This window comes from Pelodiscus sinensis, chromosome 8 (assembly GCF_049634645.1).
Source record: "Pelodiscus sinensis isolate JC-2024 chromosome 8, ASM4963464v1, whole genome shotgun sequence".
NCBI lineage: Eukaryota > Metazoa > Chordata > Testudines > Trionychidae > Pelodiscus > Pelodiscus sinensis.
Window position 1 is genome coordinate 73,249,742 of NC_134718.1, and position 21,385 is coordinate 73,271,126.

General features: G+C 62.2%; 1 protein-coding gene and 1 long non-coding RNA gene across 4 annotated transcripts in view; one reads left to right on the forward strand and one right to left on the reverse strand.

Annotated features, from left to right (window-relative positions):
- The window catches only part of LOC112545429 (uncharacterized), a 70,369-nt gene extending 65,338 nt beyond the window's left edge, over window positions 1–5,031 (reverse strand). For both annotated transcript variants that reach the window (XR_012905742.1, XR_012905743.1), the window contains exon 1: window positions 4,936–5,031. This is a non-coding gene — a long non-coding RNA (uncharacterized LOC112545429). The remainder of the gene's footprint in view (window positions 1–4,935) is intronic.
- The window catches only part of SEMA4G (semaphorin 4G), a 77,832-nt gene that overhangs the window by 34,750 nt on the left and 21,697 nt on the right, over window positions 1–21,385 (forward strand). For both annotated transcript variants that reach the window (XM_075935592.1, XM_075935593.1), the window contains exon 2: window positions 12,637–12,881. In XM_075935592.1, the coding sequence (XP_075791707.1) occupies window positions 12,761–12,881 (121 nt within the window). In that variant the 5' untranslated portion in view covers window positions 12,637–12,760. The remainder of the gene's footprint in view (window positions 1–12,636; window positions 12,882–21,385) is intronic.

A 21,385-nucleotide genomic window follows, 5' to 3' on the forward strand; every position in this document is an offset into this window, starting at 1 on the left:
TGGAAATAGTGAGTTCACGAGGGTTGGGTATTTCTTCCCTCGCTCGCTATTTGGGGAGATGCTGCTTAATGGGGAGCTGAGAGCTGGGACAGCCCTACCCAGAGTCCCGCCCTTCTCTGGTGCATGAGGCCAGCCCCTCCGACACCAGCATCTATGAGCTGTGTCTCTGAGGGTGCTGGTGGCCCTTGGAGACTCACGCCGCCGCTCGGCGGCTCAGCTCTGCACCCGCATACCGCGTCGCTCGGGGGGCTTCTCGCTCCGTCTGCCGTGGGAGCAAAGGGCGGGGAAGTCCGTCGTCCCACAGGTGCAGGGAGGGAGCGCGGCTGAATGGTGAGAGCTGGCGGCCACGCTAGGATGGCTGGGTCCCTTCCTGATTTTCTCCCACTCTCCCTATGACCTGGTCCGTGCTGCTCCAAACTGGATCGAATGGCCAGCTCGCCGGGGCATGACGCCGGGCCCGCGTTTGCGACGCGCCTCCAGCCCCCGGCGGACGTGGGCATCAGAGTGTGGCTGCAAAGGAGCTGGAAAAGCCAGGGCCTCCTTGGGGGCTCCCTGCCTGCTCTTCCGGGAGATTTCCCTCCCCAACATGACTTGGTGTCGTTTTCATGCACTCTCCCATTCAGCTCTCCAGGGCGGCTTTACCGTCACCACCGGGAGATGGGCCCTGCCGCCCCCGGCGGTGCCGAAAGGCAAATCGATGTGGTTTGCCGCTTCGCGGGCCGAAACAAGCAGTGGTGGGCTTGATGCCACAGGGCAAACGCTGGGTAAGTGCCCGGCCCGGCCCGACCCGCGTGGCTCTGACGATGGAACGGGCCGAGGTGGGGCTGGATCATCTTGGCCAGAGCTAATCGGGCTTAGACTTTGCACCCATCTCTCCGGCTGGAACCGGCCCTATCGCAGCTTGCGGGCGAGGACTACTGAGTCACTACGGGTCCTTCCCTCCCCAGACGTCTCCCTTAGCACTTTGATCCCACGGTGGCATCCCCCGCCCTGCCCCCACCTGCCTTGGTGAAAGAGCTTGTCGGGCACTGGGTCGCCCTCGGCTAGTCGGCCAGGCCGGGCAGTCACGGCGGGAAGGACTGTGCCAGGGAGAGGTGGGACAGGCGGAAGAGCCCCTAAACGTTGTCAGGGGGGACCCTGTAACCTCACGCTGGGCCTCCTGTAGCTGGGGGATCCTCGGAGGCTCAGTGAAGGTCACCGGGCACCTCCCATGCCAGTCGATTTGAGGTGGGGCACGGTCAGACGCCGGGGTGGTTCTGCTGCGGGCTGACGCCGTCGCCAGGGAGTTTCCTCCGGTGGCCCCTCGTGGAGTAGGGCCCAGCCCCACAGCCAGGCCCCACACGTCGGCACAGAGGTGGGGGGAGCGTTGCACCAGCCCTCAGGCCGTGGCCCCGACTGGGGGGGGGGGAATTCAGGGGAGCATGAGGGCCTGGACCAGCCCCCATGGAGAGCATGAGGGAGCGCCCAGCCCCGCTCTGCCCCTCAGCCCCACTCTGCCCCCCCAGCCCTGCCCCCCAACTCCACTCCGCCCTCAGCCCTGCTCCACCCCCAGTCCTGCTCTGCCTCCAGGCCCGGGCCAGCCCATGTCAGGGGGTCGGGGAGGGACCCCCCCCGGCTCCGTCTGCCCCTGCGCTCTGTGGCTGGCAGACCCTGGCTGAGCCGCGGTGGCTGGGCGGGAGGTGCAGACGGACGCTGTTACTATAAGGGGGGGCCCAGCTGGAAGAGTTTGCGCCCCACTGGCCCAGGGCTTGCAGGTGGCAGCCTGGCTGGGATGGCTGCGCCTGGAAGCGTCGCAGAGGAATAAGGATCTTGTGGGAGCCTGGCGGGGCCTGTGGGCTGGGCCAGACCCGACCTTGGTTGGCCAGGGGTGAAACACCCGCCCGGTGCCCTCTCGGCCGGGCGTGGCCTCGGGTTTGTGACGCGTCTCGAGCCCTGAGCGCGCCCGGCAACAGGTCCTGTCGCCCTGGCTACCGTTAGACCAGCTGGATTTCCCGGCGGCAGCCGGTCCGCACGTTACATCGTGTGGGGCAAAGTCGTTCTCCTCCTCCAGCCGTCTCTGCGGACACCCGCGCCGGTTTGCCCTTCTGCGTCGCTCAGCTCCTCCTTTGGGGGTGGAACCGATCTTCCGGGGGCAGCCAGGAAATGGCTGAATGGGTGTCCCCCTCCCTCTGCAACGCAGGGTATTCGGCACGGCCGGAGGCGATGGGATTCGCTGGACCGGCTGACACTGTTGGCACGTTACCTGGTGTGTTGGCCGGAATTTCTCCCTCCTGGCCTGGAATCCGAGGCTGATGCCGGATCTCCAGGCAACTTATTCAAGCGCAGCTGAAATCTAGTGGAATGACGGTGGGAAATTGGTTCCCCCTAGAAACAACTCGGCTCAGATGCCAAATCGCTCCTGGATTCTCCCGCCGCTCTCCTTTTATTTCCGGCTCCTTTTGTGGCCACGGCTTGAAACTTCCTCACCGGAAGCCCCTCGCCCGCCCCAGTCTCCCCGCTGTGACTTACAGCTTCAGAGCCCCCCCCTTCGCTGTTCCATCTCAGCACAACCCTGCGGCTGAAAGCCCGGAGCACGGCCCTGTCAAAGCTGAAAACATCACGCGGGGTCCAGGAGAAGAGACGAGCTCCCCTTCCCTCGTCTTGCGCAATTGCAAAATGAAGCATGAGTCCGGCTCTGCACGAAAGCGCTGTCACTGTGAACAGATGCTGCCGCCCGAAAGCCGGCGTCCAATTCCCTGGGGCGGCAGGAGGGGGTAGGGAAATGGAAAACATCTGGATCGTTTACATCCCTTCCCCATGTGCTTGGGTTTGTTCCGGTGCTTTTCTCTGCCGGACGAGGCCGGCCCCTGGCGGTATTCGCTGCGCCCGTCTGGAGAGGAGCTGTTGGGGAGGTCTACGCCACCGCATTACCTCGGTGTCGCCATGCTGTGAAAAACCCACCCCCTGCGCGACTTGGGGACGCTGACCTAAGTGCCGGTGTAGACACTGGTACACAGCTGGAGAGCTGCTCCCGCCGACAGCCGGCGCCTGGTGGGAGGTTAGTTACACCAACCGGAGAGCTGTTCCTGCCCACACAGCCGGCGCCTGGCGGGAGGTTAGTTACACCAACCGGAGAGCTGTTCCTGCCCACACAGCCGGCGCCTGGCGGGAGGTTAGTTACACCGACTGGAGAGCTGTTCCTGCCCACACAGCCGGCGCCTGGCGGGAGGTTAGTTACACCGACTGGAGAGCTGTTCCTGCCCACACAGCCGGCGCCTGATGGGAGTTTAGTTACACCAACCGGAGAGCTGTTCCTGCCCACACAGCCGGCGCCTGGCGGGAGGTTAGTTACACCGACTGGAGAGCTGTTCCTGCCCACACAGCCAGCGCCTGGCGGGAGTTTAGTTACACCGACTGGAGAGCTGTTCCTGCCCACACAGCCGGCGCCTGGCGGGAGTTTAGTTACACCGACCGGAGAGCTGTTCCTGCCCACACAGCCGGTGCCTGGCGGGAGTTTAGTTACACCGACCGGAGAGCTGTTCCTGCCCACACAGCCGGCGCCTGATGGGAGTTTAGTTACACCGACCGGAGAGCTGTTCCTGCCCACACAGCCGGCGCCTGACGGGAGTTTAGTTACACCGACCGGAGAGCTGTTCCTGCCCACACAGCCGGCGCCTGGAGGGAGGTTAGTTACACCGACTGGAGAGCTGTTCCTGCCCACACAGCCGGCGCCTGGCGGGAGGTTAGTTACACCGACCGGAGAGCTGTTCCTGCCCACACAGCCGGCGCCTGGCGGGAGGTTAGTTACACCGACCGGAGAGCTGTTCCTGCCCACACAGCCGGCGCCTGGCGGGAGGTTAGTTACACCGACCGGAGAGCTGTTCCTGCCCACACAGCCGGCGCCTGGCGGAAGTTTAGTTACACCAACCGGAGAGCTGTTCCTGCCCACACAGCCGGCGCCTGGTGGGAGTTTAGTTACACCGACCGGAGAGCTGTTCCTGCCCACACAGCCGGCGCCTGACGGGAGTTTAGTTACACCGATGGTAGAGCTGTTCCTGCCCACACAGCCGGCGCCTGGCGGGAGGTTAGTTACACCGATGGTAGAGCTGCTCTCGCCGACATGAAGCATCTGCCCTAACACGCTCCGTCCGGGCCGACGGAAGCTGGAAGACCAGCCCTGCCGGAGGGTCTGTGCACTGCGGTCGGGAGATGTGGCCCAGCACGTATCGACCTAGCGGAGCTGCCCAGCACAAAGCTGTCTTGAGGAGCGACCGTGGTGACCCCACGGCCGCCTGGGTGGCAGCACAGGCCAGGCCCGGTGCCCCGGGCCCTCGAGAGGCTGGTCCGTGCCGCCCAGGCTGCCGCGGCTTCCCTAACCCACAGCTCGTTTGGCCGTGCCGGCTTGTGTCGCCAAGGCGACGTGCCCCAGCTGGGGCCTGGAGGTGACCTGATGGGGGTGCCCCTGGGAATGGAGCCTTCTCCGTGCCGTACGGGACATGCACCGCAGCTCCTCTCTTGTTCCAGAGCAGACGGAGCACGGGAGGCCTGTGGAAACACACCTCCGTGGGCGGTTGGTGAAGGCAGGGCGGGGCCAACTCCAACCCCGCCCCTTCTGCTAAGGCCCCGCCCCCAGAATGCCTCCGCCCCCCCCAGAATACCTACAGTTGGCGTTCTGGGGGCAGAGTGTGGGCGGGGCTATGCCTGGCGGCTTGGGAAGGCAAAGCCTTCCCCTGCCTTACGTACCGGACGCCCATGAGCACCTTCCTTCCCCGAAAAACCCTCCCCTCCGATCCAGGTCAGCCACAAGGCTGCGGGCCCAGGGCGCCGAGCGGACCGTGACTAAGGAAGCCAGCAGAGAGGCACGCAGCTGAGAGCTCAGATCTCTGCCGGCGTCGTTCTGTCTGTCTGCTCCGTGCACGGAGCTGGCGCACACATCGGCAGGGATCGCTTCCCTACCTCCTTTGCCGTTGAGCTCCCTGTGCCAGCGCTCGGCCTGCCAAATTGGGCCGGCCTGCCCTCCGACTTGCTTCCTTCTTAGGCAAAAGGCCCCGGGGCACGATCTGTGTTTGGGAGGAAGGGGGAGGGGGGGATGTTTTTCCCGTTGATTTCGTTTTCAGAGCCAGCAATTCCCTCCTCTCCCCTCAGCTCTGCCACATGACCAAGCTCAATTGTTTCTCCTCCGCCAGCCACTTCGCACAGATCCGATGAGCAAAAAACGGCCTGAAGGGAGGAAAAGCTGAGGCCAGACTTAGAGGGCGAGTCTCTGCGCCCCGGCCAGCCGGCCAGCGCCCCTGGGGAAGCGGGCAGCGGCACCGCGGCGGCAGATCAAAGCCGGTGGGATTTCAAGGGCAAGGGAACAGTATTGCAAAAGGCCGATACTCAGAGGTCTTGCCCCACTGCCCCCACTTCCCCCCAGCTCCCATGGGGCATTGGGGGCGAGCAAGGACTGCGGGAGCAGATGCTGCGCTCCGTGGAGTCGGGACCCGAAGGGCAGCCAGAGTTCCTCTAATGACCCTGCCCTCACCGGAACTGACCGACCCCTTCCCTAAACCCCCGGGCCGCAGGAGATAGCGGCTTCGGGGCTTTTCCCCGCACGCCGCTGCCTCGTGCAGCGTTTCTAGCTGCCCCCCTCCGCAGTCGAGGGGAGGGGAACGGAGCCCCGGGGGCAGTAGCCCAAGGAACGCCCTGGCCCAGGCTGCGTGGGCAGTGGCCCGGACCCCGGCACGGGGGCGCTCTTGTAGTCGCCTCTCCTTGGACAAACGGGTGTTTGGGTTGGTGCAGCTGCCGGCAAATCTCCGCCATCACTAGCCGGGCGGCTCCAACAGGCAGCCGCAGCCTGGGGGGTCGGTCAGGCGGGCCAGGGCCAGCTGGGTAAGCAGGGGCAGCGGGCCTCTGAAGGCAAGGGGCTGTGTGTGTGCGCGTGTGTCTGTATCTTTGTGTGTCTCTGTTTGTCTGTGTCTCTCTGTATCCCTGTGTGTGTCTGTGAGTGTGTGTGTGTCTGTGTGTGCATTTGTCTGTCTGTATCCCTATGTGTGTGTGTGAGTGTGTGTGTGTGTCTGTGTGTGCATTTGTCTGTCTGTATCCCTATGTGTGTGTGTCTGTGCCTCTGTGTGCATTTGTCTGTGTGTGTGTGTGTGCGTGCGCATTTGTCTGTATCCCTGTGTGTGTGTGTGTGCCTCTGTGTGCATTTGTCTGTGTGTGTGTGTGTGTGTGTGCATTTGTCTGTATCCCTGTGTGTGTGTGTGTGTGTGCATTTGCCTGTATCCCTGTGTGTGTGTGTGTGTGTGCATTTGCCTGTATCCCTGTGTGTGTGTGTGTGTGTGTGCATTTGTCTGTATCCCTGTGTGTGCGCGCGCATTTGCCTGTATCCCTGTGTGTGTGTGTGTGTGCGCGCATTTGCCTGTATCCCTGTGTGTGTGTGTGTGTGCATTTGCCTGTATCCCTGTGTGTATGCGTGTGTGCGCATTTGTCTGTGTGTGTGTGCATTTGCTTGTATCCCTGTGTGTGTGTGTGCGCATTTGCCTGTATCCCTGTGTGTGTGTGTGTGCATTTGCCTGTATCCCTGTGTGTGTGTGTGTGTGTGCATTTGCCTGTATCCCTGTGTGTATGCGTGTGTGCGCATTTGTCTGTGTGTGTGTGTGCATTTGCTTGTATCCCTGTGTGTGTGTGTGTGCATGTGTGTGCATTTGCTTGTATCCCTCTGTGTGTGTGTGTGTGTGTGTGTGACAGAGAGCCGAGCGGATGCGATTCCAGTCAGCGCCACGCTTTCCCCTCGCAGTGAATCTGTCCGGCCGCCCAGCCACGGGGCTACAGTCAGAATCCACAATGCAGCAGGTGCACCTGGCCCCTGGAAAGGGGTTGCCCCTCGGCCCCCCCCCCACACACACAGGCTGTGCCCCGGGGGGCTCAGACCTTGGGCTGTGCTGACTGGTCATTTCCCGGGGCTTCCCCTGGCCGGCGCTTGTCTCTCTCGGGTTGGAAGCGGAGAGCAGCCGGGACCGGTGTTTCGGGGGGCGGCACGGTGCCTGGCCCAGCGGGGCCGTGATCCAGGATCGGGCCCCTCGGTGTTAGCGCGCTAGGGATTATCATGACTCCCTCCTGCAGCATCAGGGTGCCCGGCAAGGAATTATTCCCTCCCGGGGCCCCCGCCCGCAGAGCACCATGGTGTCCTCCGGGCGCTCCCTCTGCGCGGCCTCGTCTGTGCACCGTGGCCGGGGCGTGAGCCCCTGTTAGGCAGAGGAGGCCATTTTGTGTGCGAGGAACCTTACAGGGGAGGGCATCCTGGGTGGAACAAAATGGCGTCCTCTGCCCACGAGGGATTGCAGCGACCCCATCCGGAGGGCACGACCCCCAGGGGGAGAACGGCTGCATGACCCCCAGGGGGAGAACGGCTGCATGACCCCCAGGGGGAGAACGGCTGCTGGAGCACCAGTCATCAGAGAACACAAGCACATCAGAGCGGCCAGACGGGGTCAGACCAACCAGGGTCCTGTCTGCCCACAGTGGCCAACGCCAGGTGCCCCCAGAGGGAGGAACAGAACCGGGGACCATCCAGCGATCCCTCTCCTGTCGCCCATTCCCAGCCTCTGCCAGGGCTATTCCTACCCAGCCCAGCTACTGGCTATTGCTGCACCTATTCTCCAGGGGTTTTTTAGCTCTTTTTTCAACCCTGTGAAAGTCCTGGCCTTCATGACATCCTCTGGCGAGGAGTTCCACAGGTTGACTGTGCAGAAATACTTCCTTGTGTTTGTTTCAAACCTGCTGTCTGTTAATTTCATATGGTGACCCCTAGTTGGTGTGTTATGGGAAGGAGTAAATACTCTTCTTTATTCACTTTCTCCGCATCAGCCAGGATTTTATTCACCTCGGTGTTATCCTCCCTTAGTCTCCTCTTTTCTAAGTGGAAAAGTCCCGGTCTTATTAATCTCTCCTCATATGGTGGCTGTTCCAAACCCTCATCGTTTCTCTTGCCCTTTTCTGGGAAGCGCAGGGGTCTCCGTGTGTGCTGGACCGTGGGGACTGTCCAACGGAGAAGATGAAGGATGGCGGCTAATTGCAATGCCCCAGGGCAGTCAGTGGCCGAGTTGGGGATGGATCCCAAGAATTCGACTCCAAATACCATCTGTTGACAGAACCTAATGCCTGGCTCTCCCCACATGCAGCCAGGATGCGTCCCTTGTGGCTTCCCAGGAGGCGGGATCGGTCTGTCCTCACGTCCTGCCCAGGCTGCACCCGGCCAGGCGCTCTGTCTCCTCCGCGCTCCTTCCCAGAGCCAGCTGCACATGGCGCGTCACGCGTCCGGGCCTAACGCCGCATGCCCCGCTGCTGGCATGACGGCTGCGTTGTAAGGGACAGGTGTGGGAACACCCCCCTCCCCGGTCGCATGCACACGTGTGCGCGCGCACACACTTGGGTTTGGAATGGTGCGAGTCAGAGAACACACACACACACACACACACACACACACACATGGATTTGGAAAGGTACTGGTTAGATCTCACACAGACACACACACTTGGATTTGGAAAGGTCCTGGTCAGAGATCACTCGCACACACACGCACACACGGATTTGGAAAGGTCCTGGTCAGAGATCACTCGCATACACACACACACACACACACACGGATTTGGAAAGGTGCTGGTCAGAGATCACTCGCACGCACACACACACACACACACACACACACACACACAGACACACACACGGGGATTTGGAAAGGTGCTGGTCAGAGATCACTCGCACGCGCGCACACACACACAGACACACACACACACACACACACACGGGGATTTGGAAAGGTGCTGGTCAGAGATCACTCGCACGCGCGCACACACACACACACACACACACACACAGACACACACACGGGGATTTGGAAAGGTGCTGGTCAGATCTCTCTCTCTCACACACACACACACACACACACACACACACACACACACACACGGATTTGGAAAGGTGCTGGTCAGATCTCTCTCTCTCTCTCTCTCTCTCTCTCTCTCTCTCTCTCTCACACACACACACACACACGGATTTGGAAAGGTGCTGGTCAGATCTCTCTCTCTCTCTCACACACACACACACGCACACACGGGGATTTGGAAAGGTGTGGCGCAGAGATTAGCCGGTGGAGGTTCAGGGTTTAGTCCCGCATGAGCAGTGAGAAATGGGCCGTCTCGGAGCCAGGCCTGTGCCGTGACCGGTAAAACGGACGTGCTCTTCCTTCGCTGTGGCTCATTACCGTGACCGAGTCACCGCAGGGCTGAGCTCAGTGGAAGCTCTGGCTGCGTGGATCCTCGGGCCGAGCCGGCCTTGCTCCGAAGTGCCCCAGTGACCGCGCCGGGGGGGGGGGGGCGCCTGGCCGGCTCACTCGGACCCGGGGGGAGCACGGAGCTGGCAGGGAGTGGAGGCGCCAGTGTTGGTGAAAGAAAGGAAGAGAGCTGAGCGGTCCTGGCGGGCTCTGGGTGGCTCTCCGGCGTGGAGCCAGGGAGAGGGCTCCGGAAATCTCCAGGCTCTGTTCCTCTCTCTGCCCACCCCCTCCTGTTGTGAAAGACCCTGTGTGCAGTGGCTCAGCCTCCTGCACCGCTCGACCCCCTCGGGGGCCTACAGCCGGCGGCTCTGAGCTCCCTGCCCTTCCTAAGCGAAGCGGGTTCAGGGCCCGTCAGCGAGAAGCCAGGGGCCAGGCGACCAGCTCTGGGCTGGTGGGGGGGTTTCCTGCAGCAGGGGGCGCTGTCTTTCCGGGGGGAAGCAACCCACAGCCCTGGTACCCTGCGGGTTCCTCCCAGCTGCCTGGCCCCTGCTCCCCATCTCTGCCCAGTCACTCCCCCTCCGGCGTGTCGAAGGGGCCTCGCTCTCCCTTGGGCTGTTTCGGGTTGATAAGGGCACCGCCGTGCTACTTCCTTCCTTTCCCGCGGCTGGGGCAGCGTCTGGAGAGGCTGGAGGCCTGGCACACAGCCGAGCCCCCTTGGGGTCACAAGCTGCCCGCCAGCCCTTTTTCCCCACACGCTTCCCGCCGGGGCAGGCGCCCCGATAGTCCGGACTGGAAGAAAACCGGTGGCAGGTCCTGGAGGGGACCGGGAAGCCGACACCTCGCCCGTCTCTGCTGCCATGTGAGCAGGAATTCGCACCTTTCCCTGGGCTGGCTAGAAAACGACGCAGCCCGGGGGAAGGTGGGACGACTTTGGCTGGCGGTTTGCCCCTCTGTCCTTAGCAAGTCGTGGCGCCTGGCTTGGCTGAACGGCCGCCGCTGTCTGGAACTGGCGGCGCGGGTCACGAAGCCGAGGCGGCGCGCCGTGAGCTCCCTTGCTGCAGGCAGCCGGGTGTGCAAATGAGCAAAATTTGTCCCGGTCACCTGGCCTCATGGTACACAGACAAAGTTGGGAGCAGAGCAACGGGACGGCCTGTCCGGTCACCGCCCAAGACTCTTGGTCTCTGCCTCCAATTCTATATAGAGATCGATAAGACAGAAAATAGCATCATGCCTCCCTAAAAGTCCATGGTATGCCCACCGCTTGTCCCTGAAGTGTCCGTACACCCACCCCACTGCTCCCCCCCAGATACAATGCACGCCGGCGGTGACAACATGAGCTGGCCGTTACAACGCGAGGTGGCAGTGACAATGCACAGATCTAGTCACCCCATCTCCACGAAGCTGCATTTGAATTGGAAAAGGTTCAGAGAAGGGCGACAGCAAAGTGTTGGGGAGTGGAACGGCTCCCGTCTGGGGAAATGAAGAAAGCCTGGGACTTTTCCGCTTGGAAAAGAGGCCGAACGGGGATACGGCTGACGGCGATACGCTCGTGACTGGCGCGGAGAAAGGAGCGGAGAAGGACGTATCATTTACCCCTTCCCGTGGAGCCCAGACCAGGGCTCAGCCCATGACATGAGCACGCGACGGGTTCAAAACAAAGTTCAGCTCCAACTTCGGAGATGCTGTGAGGCCAAAACTGTATCAGGGCTCAAAAAAGAGCTAGAGAAAAGTTCCTGCAGGGTAGGTCTGTCACTGGCTGTTAGCCAGGCTGGGTAGAATCTGGCATTGGCCACTGGGCAGACAGGACTCTGGGTTGGATGGACCGCTGGGCGGACCTAGTCTGACGATTGTCTTTTGTCCCTGTATCACTGGGGATCAGTGTCCCCCGTTCCCCGACTCCAGCATGTCTGAATGCCTCCCCAGCAGTGACAAATAGCTCCTGCAATGGTCTCTTCCCTCCCAGCCTGCGGAAGCGGTGGTCTGTTCCCAGGGTCGCCTGTGTGGGCTGAGCGAGTGGGTAGCGCATGGAGAACACGCCCGGGGGCGTTAACTCTAAGGAGCATGGGAGGTTTTAGACTGGGAGGCCTCTGGCCATTCCTGTCTCTTGCAGAATTGTCCAGTCCCCGGCCCATTCTGCCTGCTGCCTTTCCCCCGCTGGCTGGTGGTGTTGTTCCTGTAGCTCTGAGCTCTCTTAGGAGACCACAGGGGAGGAGGATGTGCCAGTCTCTCTGGGAGCCATGGCTAATGGCACAGAACCGGGATAGAGAGACCGTAAACTGAAATCTATATTAGTTGCACCTGGCAGATGGGTAAAATGCAATACACCAGAGGGGCACCTCCCTCTATTGCAATTTGAAGACTTGAATTCAGTAACGCTCCTCAGCGTTGATACAGCCAAAGGCTGATAATCCATGCTTTGCATGTTGTAAAAACCCAGCTCCATGATCGTGACCTCATGCAGCAGGGAGTTCCACAGATTGTCCACGCATGTGTTTCCTCTTGGGTTTTTTTGTGGCACGTCCGGCTTTAATTTGTCCCTAGATCATTTTGTTCTTTCAGGAGGGGTCGGTTAGCACAACAGGACATAAAAAACTAGCCTGAAATATTGGCCCTAGAGGCCCAATCTGTTCCTTAGGACTCCGGGCTGGACACAGAATGCAAACAGAGACTCTGGGGATGGCTAAAACTCCCACTTCTTTTTAAATTATGTTTACGGCCTCGATAATTGAAACCGAAGTGCTCGGGTTGCAAGGTGTAAAAAAATGCAGAGAATTCACTGCAGTGTTACACAGGGTGGGCTTTTTAGATCTTCGGGTCTTGCACACACAAAACATCTGGGGGAGCAGGGATAAATCAGTTTATTTCCACACAGCCTCTCCCAGAAATAGCTGCTCCCCAAACCTTTCCGACGTTGTCTTGGTGAGGCAGATAGAATGAGTAACGGAGCTGTTCCAATTTCTCCAGTACGTGGGCCCCGGCTGGCCTGTGGGAGAATGAAGTGACATTGATTGTGTTGTGTTTGGATTTAATGAGGCTAGCAGGCTTCTGGGGTTTGCTGCAGCGCGGTTTCTGTTTTAATTTGTTTCCCAGAGACAGTGCATTTTTCTGAAGTTTAGCAAACGAACGCCGCTGCAAGAGAAGAGCCTATTAGAACAGAATCTGTAGGCAGAGGGAGTGAGGTGTAGTGGATAGTGCAGGGGATGCTCGGAACGCCTGGGTTTCTGTACCTACCTCTGCCCCTGACTTATTCTCTGTTTTGGAATAAATTGCATCCCCCTGTGCCTCAGTTTCCCCATCTCTCGGTAGGAGATGATACTTCCCTGTCTCCCAGGGAACTTAATATTTTGGGAAGGGCGTTGAGATCCTCAGATGTTCTGCCCCTCAACTTCCGCTCTGTATTTCAGGAGACCGATTGTGGTTTGCCGTGAGCCACGCAGGAACCAGAGGGACGCTGTCCAGTGAGCCAGGCCCCCGTCCGCAGGCACAGAGTTTCTTCGGCAGAGCAACGCCTGCCAGGCGCCCGAGGAGATGAGACGACCCATGGCCTGGTACCCGTGGGTCTTGTTCGTGGCCGCAACAGTGGGCTCCCCCTCTCGACGCTCCGCCGTGGACTTGGACGCCACGCCCCGGACGACGGTCGCCTATCACGGTAAAGCAGCTCGGATGTCACAAGGGGAGGGCCTGGCGGGTTGGTACAGCTGGACACCGGGTGCGTAATGGGTGCGTGAAGCCCTCCTGGCTCTGGGAAGGTGTCACGGTGGGAGTACGCCCCATCTCCAGGCAGCGTGGCCCAATGGGCACAGTCTGTAACACAGCCCTGGGGTGCAGGGCAACCCTGCCCACTAGTTAGAGTCAGTGACGCAGTCCTCAGTTCAGGGCAGTACAGCCTAATGGCTAGAGTCATGGGTTTGGGGGCCCAGATCCACCCTACTCCACCGGGCCCCTACCCAGGTCCCTGTTAGTGGCAGAGTGTTCTGCCACTCACTCAGCGGGGAATCCGGCCGCTGCTCACTGGGGTGGGAGATACCACCCGCGCACCCGCCCTGGGTCGCATCCTACCTGTGCTGGCGTTGGGGTGATCCCGGCAGTTACCGGGTCCTCAGGCTTCTCCGTGCTGGTTCTGCCAGGTCTGGAGGCTCCATGCAGTCTCCCGGGTCTCCAGTTCCTGTCGTCTGGGCTTCTGCTGGGCCCGCCTCTGGAGCTCCTCTAGTACGTCCTTCCTCTCCGGCATCCAGCCCGGACTGAGCTGAGCTGCTCCTTTTTATACTGCCCTGGCCCTTGGAGCATGCCCAGTGCGGCTAGGGGGCGGGACTTCCTCTGCCCACAGGGCATTAAGCCCTCCTGGCCCAATGACACCTTGTCACGGAAGGGGAGGGCCACGGGCAGGAAGGCCCTTAGATGGGTGCTTAGTGACCACTGTGAGCACTAGACCGACCCCCCCGTCCGCCCCGGGGTGCACACGACGGATCGGATTGCCCGGGGCTGGTCGGTGCTGCACCTCGCTAGCGGTTCAGTGGCTCCCTAGAGATCAGGGCGGGAGATTGTGTGGGGAGATCCGCGGGCGGCCGCGGCAACAGCCGGCACGCAGCACGGTGTGTAACAGCCGGCACTCGGAGCTGTCTGCGCGCCTCCCCCGCTCTTGGATGGCTCTCCCTCCCCTCTCCTCCCCTTCTGTTTCTGCTCCCATGGGGGGGCCTGCTGGAAGAGCCACCGGCCTGCCCCGCACGCTGCCTGGCGGCTCGGCAGCCCCCGCACGTCCGCTTGCATCAGGGCCACGCTCGCCTGCTTCCCCTGAGGCCCAAGGACAGCCGGCCCAGAGGAGGGGAGAAATGCAAGGCTGTTCAGCGAGGCCGTTCCTGGCTGCTTCTGCTGAGCCCCCGGATGCTGGAGCTCCAGCTGCGTCACGCCGGCCTTCCCTAAGACAGCCCGCCCGGCCTCCTCCCCGGGGCTAGAAGGAGAATTTGTCTCCTCTCCAGAGGGGCCCAGCATGGGACCCACAATCCAACCCCATCGCCTGGTGGATGCTCAGATAGGTGGCCACAGATCCGCCACGGCTTGGCTTTCTCAGCCGGCCCGAGTTCTCCAGCCTCCTGCATCTTCCCCTGCCCGCGGCATGATTCCTGGTTGCAGGGGGGGACCGGAGAGGGAGTCTCGGGTCTGTGATTGACGGAGGGGCTGGCCTTTGCCCTGGGGACCGGCCTGGTGGCGTCTCCCCTGAGCAGCGGCTAATGACTTCCTGACAGTTTGGGTGGCTGAGCAATTAACTCGCGCTCGTGCAGGGTTTGCTGAAAGGCCAGTGGAGGGGGGAGAATTGAATCCTCAGGGAAAAATAAACCTTCGTGTAACTGCGGCAATTTCCCTGCGACCGCAAACGCGCCGGCTGCAGTGTCCCTGCAGGATGCGCCGGAGGAGCCAAGAGCTTGGGTAAAGCGTGGCGCTCGGCATGAGGAGATGGTGTCCCCTGAGCTCTGGGGGGTAACGAGAGTCCCAACTTCTTCACACATCTACCACTGCATGGTCTGGCTGCTTTGAAAACCAGGGAGCACCCGATAAACCGTTAGCCCCACAGTGGCCGCTGCCTGATGCATCAGAGGGAATGAACAGCGATCCAGCCCTGTCAAACCGTCCCAGCTGCTGGCTGTCAGAGGTTTAAGGACACTCCAGGACATGGGGTTGTGTCCCAGACCATCCTGCCTAATTACCATTAATCGAGCTACCTCCTGGAACTGATCTCATTCTGTTTGGAACCCAGTTTTAGCTTCACAACATCCCCTGGCAAGGAGTTCCACAGGTTGACGGGCTGCTTGTTGATGGGCAAGTCACTGCGCCTCTCCGTGCCTCAGTTTCCCCCTCTCTGACATGGGCATAGTGCTCCCCTGCTCCTTTGAGCTACAAAGAGGGGAAGCGCCGTAAGAGCTACAAATTCCTGTGGGTAGACAGTCGCTCCTGTCAGCAAGGGCTTGAGCGGACAGGTGCGGGTGCATCCTGGGGGTTTGCCTCGGGTCGGCCAGGGCCCCTGTTGTCCCAGCCGCCCCGCCCTGCCCATGGGGTTTGGGAAACCGGGACGTGCTGGTTATCCCTGGCTGCGGGGAAGATCTTTGTACCGGCCACATGCGCATTTCCTTCCCGAGGGCGCGGGGGCAGGGGCTGTGTGGGCTGCTACCGTTTAGTGCGGTGCCCAGCTGAGCTCAGGGCCCGGTGGGTCTGGAAAGACCCTTGATCAGACCATCCTTGAGACCTGTTGGCTTTTGGGGTATGCGGGACTGGACTCTAGCCGGAGGTCAGCTCCCTGACACCACCGGCCCGTTGGCCAGCCAAGCACCCTTCTCCGGGCCGGGACAGTGGGGCAGAAATGGGGAGGTTTGGCCCTGCTCCCCCTCCCTTGCTGCTTCACGAGCAGCGGAACAGGGCGGCGGGACGAACGGGGATGGTTAGCGCCTGTGATGTGCTGTGTCCCAGCGCCAGGGGCCTGCCATCCCCGGTCGGGCGCCCCTCCCATTTTGCAGTGGGGAGGGGAGCGCATTGTGTGGGACGGTGAGAGTTGGAGAGAAGGTATTGCCTCCTGGCGCGCGCGCGCGTGTGTGTGTGTGTGTGTGCGTGCGTGCGTGTGTGTGTGTGTGTGTGTGTGTCTTCCCACACACCCTGTGTGCGCCTGGCGTGCACGCTTTGGGGGGGAAGAGGCAGCGGGAGGCGCTAAAATATTCCTCACGCTTCTTCCGAGCGCTCAGCGCATCAGGCGGCAAATCGGCCAGGCCTGTGGGTGCCTGTCCCTGCGTCAGGCGGAGGCCTGGGAACCGCGGGGGCTGTGCAGAGGAACCCGACCTGCTCCCCTAACACGTGGGGGGGGGTGCAGTCTCTGATGCAGGCCGCACAGCCAGGGGAGCCGTGCGGAGTGCGGCTGAGGCCACCTGCCCGTGCATGGCGCGGTTCCCTCTTTGGGACCCAGGACCCACTCCCCAAATGGGAGCGCGGCAGGGAGATGGTTCCACCTGGGCGTGGTGGCATTTCGGGGTAGGATCCTAGGGGGCAGCTTTGTCCTACTTGGCTGGGGCTTCCCCTTGCCCTGGCTGGATGCTGGCATAACCCAGGACTGGCTTTGAGTCCAGCAGGTGGAATCTGCATAATCTCTCGAAACCAGAGTCCCTGGAGGAAGGGGGAGAACGGCCAGCCCAGGGTCCTGTCTGCCCACAGTGCCCAATGCCAGGTGCCCCAGAGGGAGTGAACAGAACCGGGAATCATCAAGGGATCCCTCTCATGTCGCCCATTCCCAGCTTCTGACAAACAGAACCTGGTCTTCACAACCTCCTGCGGCGAGGAGTTCCACAGGTTGGCTGTGTGTTGCCTGAAGAAATACTGCCTTCCGGGGGCACTTTCCCTGCCGGCGACTGCTCTAGGTCTGGGGGAAACTGGGGAGGAGAGAACTCCAACCCCATGTTGGTTCCTTGCCTTGGGGTTTGCTCCCTAGTATGAGGGAGTGGGCACTTCCTTCCATGCCCTCTGCAGGGGAAGCCCCAGAGGTCTGGGTGGAGGGAACCGGGGCATCAGGCCAGAGCTCTGAGGCTGTTCCAGGAACCCCGTTGGTGCGGCCCACGGCACCGTGAGCAGCGCCAGGCGTCACCGGATCCTGCCCGGCTGCTGAGTGTGTTACCGGGCCGTGATGCCACCAGGCAGCCCCCCACCCTCTTCCTGGGCTGGCCTGGTCCAGACAGCTCGCTGGTGTCACAGGAGGGACCCCCTTCCAGGCTGTCTCCCGCGCCAAGGCGCATGCGGCCGGGGAAATGCAGCGGGGGCTGATTGGGGCCCCTGGTCCGGAGGAGGCCGGGGAAACCCAGCGCCAGAGAACCCGAGTGAGAGTTGAGCCAGGCTGCGGCAGATCTGGGACCGACCAGAATCTGGGTTACGGGGGAGGGGGGGCCTGCAAGCGCCTGGAGCCCTGGCAGAGCAGCTGGCAGAAGGAGCGCGAGAAGGGAACAAGCCCCAGGCTTCCCTCGGGGCAGAGCGCGAGCCGCTTCCCTGGCAGGGCCGCCCACCTGCCTCTGGCTTTCCCCATGCGGCTGGGCTGGGCAGAGGGGCCCTTTCGGGGGCTGCAGGACGAGCAGGAGCTGAGGGCCGTGAGCAAGAGGCTCTGGGCCTGTGGATGTAGCTGGGTGGTCGGCAAGGATGGGGGAGACAAGACTGGGTCTTGCTGCGTAGGGCTTGATGGGGAAGGGCGTGAGGTTCCATAAAGTGCCAGCTGGGCTGGTGCAGGGTGGGCGCCGCTCCGGGTGCCGGTGCAGGATGCGGGATGGGCGCTGGTCCGGGTGCCGGAGCGGGATGGGCGCCAGTCTGAGTAGTAGAGCAGGATGGGCGCCGGTCTGGGTGCCGGAGCGGGATGCGGGATGGGCGCCGGTCTGGGTGCCGGAGCGGGATGGGCGCCGGTCCGGGTGCCGGAGAGGGATGGGTGCCGGAGCGGGATGGGCGCCGGTCCGGGTGCCGGAGCGGGATGGGCGCCGGTCCGGGTGCCGGAGCAGGATGGGCGCCAGCCCGGGTGCCGGAGAGGGATGGGCGCCGGCCCGGGTGCCGGAGCGGGATGGGCGCCGGCCCGGGTGCCGGAGCGGGATGGGCGCCGGCCCGGATGCCGGAGAGGGATGGGCGCCGGTCCGGGTGCCGGAGCGGGATGCCGGATGGACGCCGGTCTGGGTGCCGGAGCGGGATACGGGATGGGCGCCGGTCCGGGTGCCGGAGAGGGATGGGTGCCGGAGCGGGATGGGCGCCGGTCCGGGTGCCGGAGCAGGATGGGCGCCAGCCCGGGTGCCGGAGAGGGATGGGCGCCGGCCTGGGTGCCGGAGAGGGATGGGCGCCGACCCGGGTGCCGGAGCGGGATGGGCGCCGGCCCGGGTGCCGGAGCGGGATGGGCGCCGGCCCGGGTGCCGGAGAGGGATGGGCGCCGGTCCGGGTGCCGGAGCGGGATGGGCGCCGGTCCGGGTGCCGGAGCGGGATGGGCGCCGGGCCGGGGGCCGGAGCGGGATGGGCGCCGGGCCGGGGGCCGGAGCGGGATGGGCGCCGGGCCGGGTGCCGGAGAGGGATGGGCGCCGGGCCGGGTGCCGGAGCGGGATGGGCGCAGGCCCGGGTGCCCGTCTTGGAGCAGATGGACCCTCCTCCTAGTCCTAGCACCCGGTTCCGTCTGACCCTGCGGGGGGCCCTTCGCACCTCGGCCGGGAAACACATTGTACCCCTCCCTGAGGGGGACCGTTTCATCGTTCTCCAGCAGCCAGGGGCTTTTGCCATGTGGTTCGCTCTTAGGCCCGCCGCGGTTTGGGGGGCTGTGTCTGACGTCCCCGCCTGGTTACCAGCCGTCACATCGCCTCTGGTGCCGGCGGCCATCGCCCGCCTGCCGGGGTCTGTTCAGCTCCTGCACAGTCTTTCCCAGCGGTTTCCAGCCTGGTTCGCCGGGTTCCCCCTTTTCGGGAATCAAGCCAGGCTCTCATCTCGCCCCCCGGGTGGAGGGAGTGAGATCTCTCCCCCCGCCCCGGAACGGTGCCCATCCACAGCCGGGGTCATGCCTCCCCCACACACTCGCCCTCTGGCGGGCTGCCTTTTGGTCGCCTCCCAATCTCTCGATTAGCATTCGATCCGGCAGCAGCCCGGCCCCCGTTGTGGAGGACAGGAGACTCTGTCTGCATGTAGCCAGACTCACGAGGTGGGGGAGGGCATATCTCAAAGATGCGGGGACCAGGAGGTGACGGGGACCTAGCCGGACGGATACATTAGCATCTCCTTCCCGGAAGACACTTGTCCAGTCCCTTCCGGGGACCAGCAGTGGAGGCCCCAGGCACAGAGAAGCCAGGGGCAAAATTTGGGGGTGCGGCACCCCTCCTTCCCACGTCCGGTCCCGTAAGGAGCCTTCAGAAACAGTCGTGAGCGGGTCTGAGGCTGCAGCCTCCAGGCAAATCCAGCCAACAACCCAGGCTGCTAGTGCAGGACGCACCTGGGAGGCGCGGGCAGGCCAGATCTCGGTCCGGGGCAGCCCCGCACGGCCAGCAGCCAGCGTCCGTCCGTCGGGCTGCAGCCTGGCTTGCGTCAGGCTGCTCGTTAGCAGAGAACGTGGTAACGTGACAGTTCCTAAGGCACCCTGCCCTGCTCCTCTGGCCGTGCTCCGAGAGGACTCCCGGGGCCTTAGCAGTCCAGCCACCCAGTGTCCTGTCTGCCTGCAGTGGCCAAGAGCAGGTGCCGCAGGGGGAGTGAACAGAACAAGTTCTGTCTCCCGTTCCCAGCCTCTGACAGAGGCTAGGGGCACCATTCCTACACCTTCTGGCTAACAGCCATTGACGGACCTAACCTCCATACATTTATCTAGGTCTTTTTTGAACCCTGTTAAAGTCCATGTCTTCACCACATCCTCTGGCGAGGAGTTCCACAGGTTGGCTGAGCGCTGACTGAAGAAAAAACTTCCTTTTGTTTATTTTAAACCTGCTATCTAATATTTTCATTTGGTGACCCCTAGTTCTTATGTTGACCAAGTAAATAATTTTTCCTTATTCGCTTTCTCCATATATGTCCTGATTTTATAGACTTCGATCATATTCCGCCCCCCAGTCTCCTCTTTTCTAAACTGAAACGTCCCAGGCTTTTTAATCTCTCTTCACATAGGATCCGTTCCAAACCCCTCCTCATTTTTGTTGCCCTTTTCTGGACCTTTACCAACGCCAAGAGATCTTTTTTGGGATGCGGAGACTACCTCTGTGCGCAGTATTCCAGATGTGGGCATCCCATGCGTTTATACAGAGGCCACAAGACGTTCTCGGTCTTATTCTCTAGCCCTTTCTTAATGAGACCTCACATGCCGTTTGCTTTTTTCACTGCCGCTGCACACGGAGTGGTGGTTTTCGGAGACCTCTCCACAGTGACTCCAAGATCTCTCTCTGGAGTAGTTCCAGCTAAATCAGTCCCCATCGTTTACGTATAGACGAGATTGTCTTTTCCTCTGTCAGCTGTTTCTTTGTCCGTGCTGTTCCCTGTGCCCTGGTAGCCTGGCCTTGGATCCCGGGACCTTCGGGGAGACACGGCCATCGCCCGGCGCTGAGTGAGGTCGCTGGTTCTGAAAACCAGCCAGGGACGCAGGCGCAGATGGCGGCCGAGATGCAGCCGGTTGGAAGTCACCTGGTTAATTGCAGCTCTTGGCCCAAGTTCCCTTCCCTCCGCGGCCGGAGCCCGCGGGGTCTCGTTTGGTTCCTGGCCGCTGCGGAGAATCGCTGTGCTCTCCTGCGTCTCTGAGTTTGAAAGGCAGGGGCCTGCCGTCTGTTCCCGCGCCCCTTGGCCAGGGCAGGGCCAGATGGCCTGTGCTTTGCTGGGGCGGGGGGGCGGTCGTTCCTTTATTAACTCCGCTTTGTTCACAGCCCAGTTGTCTGGCCTGTCACACTGCCAGGTCCTTCGGGCGGCCGCTTGCGCTCCTCCGCTGTGCGCCGTCACGGGGAGTGCGTGTGCCGCCGGCCTGGCCAGTCATTTCATGGGCTGGAAGCTCGGCGGGGTAGACACCGTGTCTACCGCAGTGTCTGGACAGTGCCGTGCACAGCGGGGCCCCAGGCCAGATGTTGACCCCTGGATGCCACCATCAGGAGGGGAGAGAGACCGGAGGCTTGGGCACCGACTAGCTGGGTGCACGATTTGTTGCTGACCCATCGCGGCGGCCCAGCCAGGCCCCTAGCTAGGGACTGGCCGCGGATGGAGCCGAGGCGGGGAGATGAAAGCAGCAGATGCTGCCACTTGAGCGCACAAGGGAGCCAGGGGGGATTACGTGGCTAAGGCAGAGATGCCGAATTTTATTTTTCCCAGCCGGCGCTCCTGCCCCACTGCTCCCCAAAGCCCCGCCCCTTCCCGGTCTGGCCCCGCCCTCACTCTGCCTCCTCCCACCCCCTCCTCCGAGAACCTCCCACCAGCTGCGGTTCTGGGGGATCACCGCTCCCCGCCCACATCAGACCCAGGCGCCTTGCTCTGGGCACCCACGAATTGGCCACGCACCCCTCTGCCGGGGGATGGAACGGACGGCGCTTTAAGAAGTGGCTTTTGCCTACTGCCGCTGTCAGGTTTCCATGCGTCCCTGCGTGCGGGTCCGGCTCCAACTCCTAGACACCAATCGTCCTCGCTGAGTTCCAGCCGTGCCCTGGACACAGACCC